At 38.3% G+C, this 11,463-nt stretch overlaps 2 protein-coding genes across 2 annotated transcripts; both read right to left on the bottom strand.

Annotated features, from left to right (window-relative positions):
* Positions 1-2,990: 2,990 nt before the first annotated feature.
* LOC113150596 (proepiregulin) lies at positions 2,991-7,951 on the bottom strand. The gene is made up of 5 exons (XM_026343167.1): positions 7,745-7,951; positions 5,850-5,927; positions 5,120-5,246; positions 4,883-5,029; positions 2,991-4,139 (listed from the first exon to the last, which is right to left on the bottom strand). Exons 1-5 carry the CDS (start codon positions 7,785-7,787, stop codon positions 4,073-4,075), a joined length of 462 nt encoding a protein of 153 aa, XP_026198952.1. The 5' UTR covers positions 7,788-7,951; the 3' UTR covers positions 2,991-4,072.
* A 589-nt stretch (positions 7,952-8,540) lies between these two features.
* On the bottom strand, positions 8,541-10,277 carry LOC113150595 (epigen). The gene is made up of 5 exons (XM_026343166.1): positions 10,129-10,277; positions 9,770-9,883; positions 9,419-9,539; positions 9,079-9,231; positions 8,541-8,828 (listed from the first exon to the last, which is right to left on the bottom strand). Exons 1-5 carry the CDS (start codon positions 10,160-10,162, stop codon positions 8,774-8,776), a joined length of 477 nt encoding a protein of 158 aa, XP_026198951.1. The 5' UTR covers positions 10,163-10,277; the 3' UTR covers positions 8,541-8,773.
* Between the last annotated feature and the right edge of the window lie 1,186 nt (positions 10,278-11,463).

Genomic DNA, 11,463 nt, shown 5'->3' with positions numbered 1-11,463 from the left:
CAACCATAAAATAGATTTTTATGATTGTGAATGATTGATGATTTGTAAAATGTATAGATAGTAACGCGACAACATAAACAAATTAACCTCTGAGCTAGCATTTTTGCTTTTGCTTTAATGTATATTCAATTCAGTTCCATTTTATTTGTATAGCACCAAATCACGACAGAAGTCATCTTAAGGCACTTTACAGTGTTTACAGTTCAAGACCTTACAAAATATAACTGTATACAGAATTATATAGAACACCCAACAGCCCCACTTGACCGACAGTGGAGAGGAAAAAACTCCCTTTAGCAGAACCCGGCTCGGGGTGGGCGGCCATCTGCCTCGACTGGTTGGGGTTGAGTGGAAAGAGGAGAGAGAAAAGAACAAGCAGGCAACAAAAAACAACAACAACAAGCAGCAAAAGCACTGGACAGGTCTGTAGGACCAGTAATTACACTCTGGACATACACAGCTCCAAGGCAGAGGACACCTGCAGAGGAGAACAGAGAGGAGGATTATACATTGTTGTATTTGTGTTTTTATTCAGTCACTGGTTGAAAACACCAGTAAGGCTGACCTAATGTTGTTTTCTTCAACAGGGTGTCTTTCTGTGTCTGAATTATTGTGTGTGGTTTTATTAAGCGATGCTGAGTGTTACTATTTCAGTACCTGTAACCAAGAGGAGACATTAGGGCGAGGGCGGGGATGCTGCACAGAATCGTGGTTAGTTACATGTATGTTGTTGTGTCTGCAGGCAGAGGCTGTCCCATCCGTCGTGCTCCGGTGGAATCCAGTAGAAACCTGCAAGGAATGCTGGGAACTTTTCCATCTCATTTCTCGACCAGAAGCTCCTGACACATTTTGTTTATAACAGCCAAGGAATTAAATTGTTTGGATTATGTGTAATGGCATTGAGTATATGTGATATGAATGTGTGGAAAGTCTGACACAAGCCAGGAGAGAAGCACCTCATAACAGCCGCCCACTGTAAACACACTGCTGTGTAGCTAACAGCATAAAGGATGAACATCTTCCGACTGCCGTATCTGTTTGGAATTAATCTTTGAATCATTTATTGTCACACATGCTCAGTAACTGTCTGCAATTTCTCTGTAAAGGGGATTATTGCCTGCATGCGTATGTGCAAATGCAGACATTGACAAAATACAAGACAAAGCATCAACAGACATGCAGACGGTGCTGTGATATTTATCATGTTTGAACAGACGCTGGTCTTCCTAAGACTTTCCTCTTAAGTTGATTGCACTGGTATAAACTGGTATAAATGCTGTGGTTTTAACATTTTATTACAATGGTGGAGCACAAGTTGGGGATCACAGTCATTAGACTTCTTCTCATCTGAACCGTGAATGTCTAGTGCCAGTTTATGTCATATTGGTTGAGATCTTTGACTGGATATGTGAAAAAGATGCGTGCTGGAACAACTAGAGGAAAAGTCAGGTATTCAGCGAGGTCACTAGGGTTCATCTTCTCGGCAACATCGGTGTCTTTACAAAGTGTCATGACAACCGTTTTTTAGAACTGTACATGTATCAGTCTGGACCAAACAACAGCGCAGTGTTGCCATGCCTATTCACGCTACTGTTAACAACAATAACAGTGAAAATGAACCAGTCTTGCAAAACAAATGTGTACATGGTACACGTGGATATTTTGTTTTGTTAAAGGACACGCAAAGATGTAGCTTAGTGGAGCTTCCACCACACTCCTTACTGCATGAGCAACTACTAGTACTTATGCAATAATTAGGTGATCACACTTGTAATGAACAGAGTGCGGAGATTAGAAGGCATTTCCTGAATTTTGAATATGTTTAGTCACAGGTTTTATATTTAGAGCAAAACAGACACTAGTGGAAGGGTGTGTTTGTGGGTCTTTGCGTGCGTGCTTATGTGTTTTTAAGTAAGTGTCTGCCGGTGAGTTAATGTTTACATGTAATCACTGTTGTTCATTAGCATAGAGAGGATATAAAAACGCTCCAGTCAGGTGTGAAAATGGTTCATTGACTCTGGTTGGAGCACTAATGAGGGTGCAGAAAGTAAAATGATGTTAGTGATTAACTTGACACCGGACACTGCTATTTATAGGGCAGACATGAACATATTGTATAAGCTTAGAAAGAAGCAACTTTAAATTTCAGCATTTGTCATGTTTAACAAACTGGCAACCATTTGTTATTGTCATAGCTTTTTGCATGAGCATCAATAAGTTGCTATAGGACTGGTGTATACATGTACTGTAGTAGATAACAATAAAAATATAAAACTTTAGAAAATACTGCAGGAGAAGGATGTTGAGATCTAAATTACATTACAGTGTATTTTAAACTAGTTATTAAACCATTGTGCACTGATAATGGTAAATAGGATGAGTCAAAGTGTTTCTTAAGATCTTTAGAAGAGTCACAGTGTCCTTGGTTTTATCAGACAGATCATGATATGAATGATCTTCATAATTTAATCACATCTGACTCTGCCTATTGTAAAGTCATAATTTTCATAGACTTTTCCATTGCAAGGCCAGAGGTGTGTATGTCTTTTACTGGCTACCAAAGGCATAGGTCTTCTTAAAATTCCCCTCACTGTTGTTTGATATCCATGTAAACCACTTATTTCTGTGGTATGCTGTATTACTCCACATGTCTTCATTCTCTCTTCATTACTGCCAACAATATGACTTGTTAGAGGCAGAAAATTCACAGCTGTAACTAACATTAAGATGAGAGAATTAGATGCTTTTAAGGTACATGAAGCTAAACGTAGAGAGTTTTAAAAAAGAGTTGAAAAAACAGTTTCATATGGTTGTAGCCCACATTTACCTCAAAGTACTCATTCAGTGATTACACTTTACTTACTGTATAATACTATTTAGTAGGCAAAACTATTTCAAAATAAAACTTGCATTTGTGTACCAAATAAAAACAGTCTAGAAAAGATAAGATTAGATTTACAAAACTAACATAAAAACAGAGAACAAGCTGGTAAATTGGAAATATATTTGCTTTAATTTTTTTTATTAAATATGTTTCCCTGCTGCATGTGAAGCTAATACTGCCATCGCAAAAAACATCATGTAAAACATGCTTTTGTTCATGTGTATAAATATTTAATATGTGTGAAGCCTGTCAACTAAATAAAAAGAAAAAAATTCAGTAGCAAAAAAGTTGTAAAAGAGAAGTTGTATTCATTACTGTAGCAGTAATGACATGCACAAGATCGCAATGTACATTATAATACTTTAAAATAACTTATCAAAATTATAATACATTCAGACAAGTTCAAGATGAAAATAAAAAAACATGGAATTGATACACTCAGTAGCCAGTTTAATAGCTGTAATAATGTAACAATAAATAAAAGCTAAAGAAAAATACAAGATATAAATTAAACTGGGATTTAAATAATAAAAAAAAAAGTTTTCAGTAGAAGTAGGCAGCTAAATTATTTTTATAAATCTCTGAACTTGATTCACTTGAAGACAATCTGCAACCATGCCAAACTAAAAAAAGAAATTTGCTCTTTAAAATCTTGAAATTCAACCTCACATAAAGAAACTACAGCACGACCGTGTGAATGATCAACATTTTGTCACTTACTGTCAGCAGTGGTACAAAGACTTGATGATTAATGCTTGACCGTACTTTCTGAAAGCACAGACCTCTACAATGTAACAGAAATGTTTGACACTTTAACTGATCCACTCTAACCTTTCATGATTTTCCATGACCCACCATAACTGTGGGTGGGGTAACTGAGTATTGTCTTCGTACATCTCACTTTTCATCTTTTCAATCATGAGGGTGGCAGGTAATGTAACATTAGAACCCATGCAGCTGGAAACAACACTCCCAGCGCACACAAAGCTGTTCCTTTTTGAACATTTTAATCTCTTTGTGTGGCTGTGTCTGCTCGATAAAGTGAACCAAAGCCGCATGACGTGAAGTAGCGTACGAACAATCCAGTAAAAACCAGCCAATGAGTGTAAACTTGTCAGGTAACGTCATAGTGTGTGCAAACCGATGATCATCTTGGTTTTCCGTTTCCAGCAGCAGGTGTGTGATGCTCTAGACAAGCTGGACTCCTCTGTAACCCTGTCGCTTCTGCTGACTTGCGAATCTGTTTTTCTTATACCTGTAAAAAAAAACAGCAGCATGTCAAAGTGTTTTATAAGTCGCCCTGAAAATCTACAAGCTCACTTTATTTAGTATGTATTCTCCAATTTTAGTATTAAAATTAAGTATTTTTCTTAACATATAGTGAAAAATCTGCTAGTATAGATTATGCAGACTATGAGATTGCGGATAAAAAAAAACATCACCTTACAAAATTCTTAAAACAGCTGACTAAAAGATTGAGATGGTACTCAATTGATGATTAATTTAAAGTGTGTGTAGCATATGAAATACAGTGAAATACTACAAAGTGTCTCCAGCAAATCAGTCATCTGCAGTAGCATAAAAAAGTTCTGGATGTACAGTGTGGTAGATGAAGCCTATAAAGTACCTAGGACTCAAATGAAATACCTCTCAAAACTACTTAAATCTGCAATGACTGGTTTGTTTGTCCACTTGGGGGCAGTGTAAACACACTGTAAACACAACAATGGCATTGTCGCAATTCAAATTAATATGGTGAGTGTGTGAATTCAATTGGTGAATTTTTCAGCAGTTCAGCCGTGGGCCAGGTAACAAAAGAATAAGATGAACTCAAATTTAAAACAACTTAAGCTAGAGACAGCACGTTTATCCCTGAATGAGAAACCAGCCTATGGCAACAGAAGTACTCCAAGAGGAACGCCCTCTGAAATAGTAAAGTCACATCAAAGGTCATAACTATAGTAAACACACATATTCATTCACAGGATAAGGCCTTACCATTTGCAGAAGAAGTACAGAGCTCCAGCCAGGCCTATAATTAGCAGGCACACACAGAAGATGATAACAATGATCTGTGTTTCTCCTATTGGTTGACTGACAAATTCCACTTCAGCACACCTGTGTCCATAGAAACCCCTGTCACAGCTGCAACACACAGAGACGAGTCATTAATACTAACACATTATGACTAAAAGGAGCACACACACAGACACACACGCACACACAAGATCGTACTTGCAGTGGTGTTCATTGATGTCCACAAGCAGCATGCACTGGCCGTTGTTGAAGCAGTAGTCCTCATACGAGCTGTCACAGCTTTGCGTTGTCCGCTTCACCACGTGAGGGAGTGCTTCTCCCTGCCCTGCAACAGCCGCAACAAGACAGCTGTTTAAGTCGTTCTTTAACACCAAACATTTGATGATTCAGGGTTCTGACTTTTACAATTGTGCATTTTCTGCAGGTGCAACTTGGATTACAATATGACATCACCATGTGCCCTAGGACATTGTGGTGGCCCTTTGTTTTATGATATATTATTGACCTCAACAAAATGGCGAAAATAGTTGGAAGATAATAAAAATGTTCAATTGTTTTGTTATTGAGTTTATAAAATTATTAGGAATGTTTGTTTTTTTTTTCCTTTCACCTTGTCCCATGAGGCTAGCCACTATAGTGGATCATGGTTGTCTATTTAATTCAATTAAGTGCTAACAATGTATGTTGCTTAAAGGTTTTATTTGAACAGGTCTGTACTGTATAACACATGTTTAAAAAACACACATAATATTGAATTTTACATATTTTTTCCATTGAGAGCTAATATATTTTTAACTCTACATTAAAAAAAACTAAGTGTATGATGCTAAAATGAACTTTAATGTAATGTATGACATCCCTAATAATTTCCTTTTGAACTTGCAAAAATAATAATAATCATAATCACACCAGTTGTTGGGGTAATTACCTGCAGTTAGAGAGCCAGTGTCTTCATTTGGCACTGTCACACTCTTGGTGAGAACATATGGCCAGAGCAACATGACACCTGTAGAAGAGAGAATACTTGTCAAATACTGATAATTTTATATGAACTTTGAGTTTTACCAGTGCTGTGTAGGTTGCTGTTATACCTCTGTATAGTGCCACCCAGAGTTCTGTTCTTTAACAACCCCATAAAGAGCTGGTTTTGGGCTGTACAGTAAGTCAAAGTCTTCACGTAACCCCTTGTCATGGGTTATAAATTAAAGACTTGCTTATAAAAGTGGTTGTCCCTCAAATTGTTTGATTAAAATCATTTCACAGTCTTAAAAAGTGAAATTATCCAGCATTGCCTGAGAAGAGTACGATTGTTGAGGCCAGAAAAGCATAATAACATAATATTTTTAATTAATTCATTTTGCACTGCACATTAACAAAATATTCAAAAGTCACAGGTATATGGAAAAGCATCAGATCTGCCAAAAGTTTCTCTGCGTAATCTTGGACGTGTGGCTTGTGTTGCCTGCCCCCTGCGCCTGTGCTAACCTGCACAACTTTATAATGCGTGGCATTTGCAAACGCCCACATTCCTGCAGCCAGGATGGAAAAACATGAATCTCAATGCTGAGGTTACAACTGGTTGCGAATCTGGTTATACTCGAAAACTCTCGGTTTCTGTTACTGTCTGTTGTTATGGCTGCAGAGATATTTTCTTCTGTTTTCAATAAGAAGACCCACGCTGGTTGTTGGGTGTTTCTGACATGGCTGACTGGGGTCACGTATACAGTAAGCATGAGCTGAAAGTATTGATAAAGCGGCTCTAGCTTATTAATCACTGTTCAACCAGCCCATTTACATTATTAGCTAATGTTGGCACCTTGTCACTGCAACTGTGTGTGAGGATTATATTTGTTTCTTTCCAGCATTTTGCACAAAATAGAAATACACAACATGAACATTTGGCTGGATGACCTTGTTAGGTGCTGAGCTGGTTTAAAATTTGGAATATGATCTTTGCTTCGTAATGAATTTTCAGCAGCAGTGTGCCTATTTTACAGCAAGCAAAAATGGGAGGAAATCCAAAACTGTGGTGCAGAACGTGTGTTTGTTTTCTTAGTCTCACAATCCCTAAGATTTTACATGACTCTCTAGAGGGGCCAGGAGATACTGGACAACATAAATGTAAATAAAGGACTCAATATAAACCTCTAAACCAGCTACAGCAGTGAAATTGCACTAATAATATTCCTTCCTTTACTTCAAGCTGCAAAGTAATGAGTAGTGTAGTAGTAGTGGTAGTAGTAGTAGTAGTAGTAGTAGTAGTAGTAGTAGTAGTAGTAGTAGTAGTAGTAAATGTGGTAGAATAAAAGTTAAAAAATTACAACAGAGGAAAGAAGACGTGTTCAGTTCCTTTATTCAACTTAGTAGAAATACAGTATGTACAGTAGTACTGTATGACCTGATTGTGTTAAAGTATTAAATGTTATTTAATTTTAGTTAATTTAATAATAACCATGTACTGATTGGTACTTGAATCCACTTTGACAAATCAATGGTAAATAAATGTGGTATCCTAACAGAGTGTTTCTCTCTCTGTTACAGTACAATGAGCACAAACTCCACATATACTCGTCATGGCTCCAAACTGCGCTGTAACTGCGTTACTTACATACTTAGTTACTTTTACTTCAATAGCTTTAAGTAACTAAGTAAAAAACGTGGTTTTGACACATTTTCGTGTGTGAAACCGCTTCGGGTTCACGTTTAAAGACCTGATCTCTCACTTCTTGTGTTGATCTCGGTCCACAGCTGAGCCGACGCGTCACATCCGAACCGAGACCAAGGTAAAACTAAAAGTGAAAAACATAAACCAACACTACTCACCGATCAGAGAGAGGAGAGTTGAGGGTCTGCTGCTGTTCCTCATTTCAGAAGCCGAGTAGTGACCGACAGGACCGAGGCTCAGGTACAGAATGAGTCAGTCCGGATTACAGACGCTTCCGACTTGTCAAAATAACCATCAAGGGGAAGGTGATGCCATCTGGAAAGGAGTTGCTTCAGTGCTGCGGTCTGGGTGTGGTGATGCACTTCTGTAATTCAGCAAATTTCACACTTCCAAAGCTCCAAGTAAGAAGACAGAGCCTGTACACTGACCCTACGGGCTCCTGATTTCAAGCCATCACTGTGAAGTCTAATAAATCTCTTTCTACATGCAACATGTTAAAGCAACATTATCATTTCTATGGTTTGCAACAGGCTGTAACAACGCCTTCCATTGAATTAGCTCATATTTTTGTTTTGTTTGGCATATTTTTAATCTAAAAAGCCAGTAAAAGCTCATTATTATTGTAAAAATAATATTAATATTATAAAAAATGATTGTGCTGTAGTGAAGCAGATGAGTTACATTAAAAAAAAGTAACTTATTACCAAAGTATGGTTTTGAGTTAATTTACTTACTTTCCTACTACGACCTACTAGTATTTTAACTTTTATACTCTGCTCTGAAAATGTTAACAATGAAAAAAATTTATAAAAAGATTCTTGAACCTTGTTGTAAACTAAAACCCCATCGTCTCCAGTAATAGATTACAAAAAAGGGTGTTTGACAGTTGGGTGTGTGTTGTGTGACTTTTTACCCACAGTAATAATTTTGGACAACAACTCATTTTTAGACCTTTATTACAAAACTTTAAATAAAATGAACATGTTCAATAAGTTAATTTTTATATTACATTAAATAAAAAATATTTTCTTCTCCTCACACCTTGACAAATAAAATAACACGTACAATAGAGTCTGTTTAACATGTCACACATTTTGCTTTAGACTGCGTCGTTTCACGGCATTTTACATATTTGAAAAATTAAACTGAGCAGTGGATTTCTCTCAGTGCTGTGTAGGTGTAGGGGGTCACACCGATGTCTCAGATGGTGCAGATTTTATTAGTGGTGCTGATTTCACACACCTGAAACAAAAAGACATCATATGAATTAGAAGTTATCGTCCTGATGTTTCTGCTTTTAGCTCATTAAAAGTAAAATTAAACACTGAAAACCCATCATTTTATTGTGATATATAAAAAAACAGGCAGATGAGTAGATACATGTTCACCATAAAGGTGTGACTGACTGACTTATTAAGGAAAGTGTCAACTAATAATACATTTCTCTGCTCTAAAAGGGCTCTAGAGAGAGAAAGCAAGAAGAAAGACTCACCTCTTTGAAGCATAGCAGTATATTATGATGGCCAGGGCCATTATGAGCATGGCTACCCCAAAACTGATGCCAATCAGTTTCTCTAACTCGGGCTCACTGTGACTCTGATCACTGAAGAAGAGGCAGCGAGGCCCGCTGTACAAAGGCGTGCAGCTGCAGACCAGGCAGAGAAATATGTGAGTGCATTCCAAACATGAACACGAACCAACTTGTGCATGTGCATATGAAGCACGTTGCTCACTGATCTTATCTCTAACTTACACAGGGGTGTGTAGGATACCTACACAGAAGGCGTGATGTAGAAGGTATGCATGCACGTTTAATAAAACTTCACACTTACATGCAGGAAGGTTTGTCGCTGTCTTGGGGATACATGCACTTTCCACCGTTTTCACAGTATTTCTCATGTTCGCCTCCACATGGTCTGTGCAAGGGCAGAACCACGGGGGTCTCCATGGTGCCTGCAGACAAAGAGAGACAGAGTAGCATTATAATTAATTATTAAAATGTTGTCTCACTAATAATTAAGTACTGAATAAACAACAAGAGCCTGGAAGTCATGGATCAATGTCAAAAACAATCCAAGACAAATAAAAAGGCATGATCATGCACGTTGTCTGCTTGTGATTTAGCATTTCCCCTGGTGGCAGGTGCTCGTCAGGCTGACTCACATCCCATTAGAGACACTCACTGTTGTCAGGCTGTGTGGTAGGAGCCGTCACCGTGGTTTGGAGGTCGTTAGTCAGCACTGCAGATTGTCCCGCTGTCGTCAGGAGAAGCAGCGCTGCCACTGATGACAGGAGGCCTGGAGAACATGGAGGCAAACAACTGAATTCATTAGTTGACTGTTCTCACCAGTGATACAAAACATATGCTGCTTCCTAGATACACCTGCTCTGAAATATGCACTGGTGTGATCACAAGTTGTCTGCAAATTGGTACTTTTCAGGCCTTTAGTTTAGTCTCATGTAAAAAGCTTCCAAAAATGAGTTTTTTCCTCTCAAATACTATAATTAAAAATTGACGGTACACAATAAACTAGACACTTACCATTCCTCAGGTATGTTTGTCTTTGTGTAAACATCTTGTCGTCTGGTGGTGAGATGTGTGATGTGTGATCAGCTCAGCTCCGTCTGTGCGGTGTGGTCAACAACAGGCTTCTGCTGAGCTTTTATCCTGCGCTCGCAGCCGCCGACAAGGTTTTACCAACCAATCAATGAACCCAACATTTTATGAAAAAAAAGAAGAAGAGAAGCATTCCGAACAAAACTTCATCCGCATCACTTCCTTTATCTGTGCCAAAGTCTGCATGCAGAGACAGATTCTAATGGTTGACGCTGGCAATGGGGACACGTGACTACCCAGAGGCTCTTTGGAGTTTCTTCTTTGGAAAACACTGAACCCACGCAAGCCCTTCGGCAGATGGGTAGTTTCACTCAGGTGCTTCCACCTCAGTTTCTACAGGTTGCTTCATTAACAATTGCAGGTGTTGTGAAAGCCTCCCTTTCTTCAGAGTGGTGATTACAGTAGGAAATGTTTTTTGTACCTTTACACGAAAAGAGGATGTGCAGGTGTTGGTATGACAAACCACAGATCTACAGATGACAGACATGTAAAGATAAGGCGACACGTTCTTTGTTGTCGTCAGATATGCATCCTTACAGGTCTCTAATTGATCCTGTCGTTACACACAAAAGCAACTCTGTAATGCATGAATCCTGAGGGCCCATGACGTGATTTAAGAGGCATTATGTTTTTCTAATAATAATTCAAATTTGGCACAAAGGGCCACTCGTTCATTTGGCAGATGCTTTTATCCAAAGTGAAATACAAGTGAGGTACAAGGCAAACAAACTGTCGGAAGAAATGTTCCCGTTTCATGACATGCCAGTGCAAGATGAACTGATTTGATTGTGGTCGTCAAAGGTCATGATCACTTTCACATCACATCATATTACATTACATACATTCATTACATCTGGCACGCATATTCACTTGAACTCATGGATGAACAAATTTGACTAACCCCACGTATCATGTCAATTCTGCAGTAAACTGTTACTCCACTATTTCAGTAAATGCTTGTTGACTCAGCCTTTCGTGTCTTTTCAACAGTTACACACTGAGTCTGGCATTCTTCAGTCCAATGTCTTTAGATATGTGCAGGTACAGGTTTTTCTGCACATATCTTCTAAAGAAGGTGATCTCCTTTTGTATCTCCTTCCTGCAGGGTAATTGGATAGAAAATTGTCTTTATACTGATCCTTTACAAAGAGGAACACTATCAGACTATACGATCTAATTCATTTGGCAGCATCCCCTGTATTTAGACAGGACAAGACCGTTGTTGGATTGGGACACAGCTCATCAATAAGTATTCATCAC

Source organism: Anabas testudineus, chromosome 9 (assembly GCF_900324465.2).
Source record: "Anabas testudineus chromosome 9, fAnaTes1.2, whole genome shotgun sequence".
Lineage (NCBI taxonomy): Eukaryota > Metazoa > Chordata > Actinopteri > Anabantiformes > Anabantidae > Anabas > Anabas testudineus.
This window is presented reverse-complemented; position numbering and strand designations above follow the sequence as displayed.

Bases quoted from the DNA above. Each gene is read 5' to 3' on its own strand.
- LOC113150595 (XM_026343166.1), bottom strand. From the start codon at position 10,162: ATGTTTACACAAAGACAAACATACCTGAGGAATG. The intron at 9,884-10,128 runs GTAAGTGTCTAG...CATGTTCTCCAG, and splicing joins ACAAACATACCTGAGGAATG to GCCTCCTGTCATCAGTGGCA. The intron at 9,232-9,418 runs GTAAGTGTGAAG...CCTGGTCTGCAG, and splicing joins AGCGACAAACCTTCCTGCAT to CTGCACGCCTTTGTACAGCG.
- LOC113150596 (XM_026343167.1), bottom strand. From the start codon at position 7,787: ATGAGGAACAGCAGCAGACCCTCAACTCTCCTCTCTCTGATCG. The intron at 5,928-7,744 runs GTGAGTAGTGTT...TCTCTTCTACAG, and splicing joins AACTCTCCTCTCTCTGATCG to GTGTCATGTTGCTCTGGCCA. The intron at 5,030-5,119 runs GTACGATCTTGT...TGTGTGTTGCAG, and splicing joins ATCAATGAACACCACTGCAA to CTGTGACAGGGGTTTCTATG.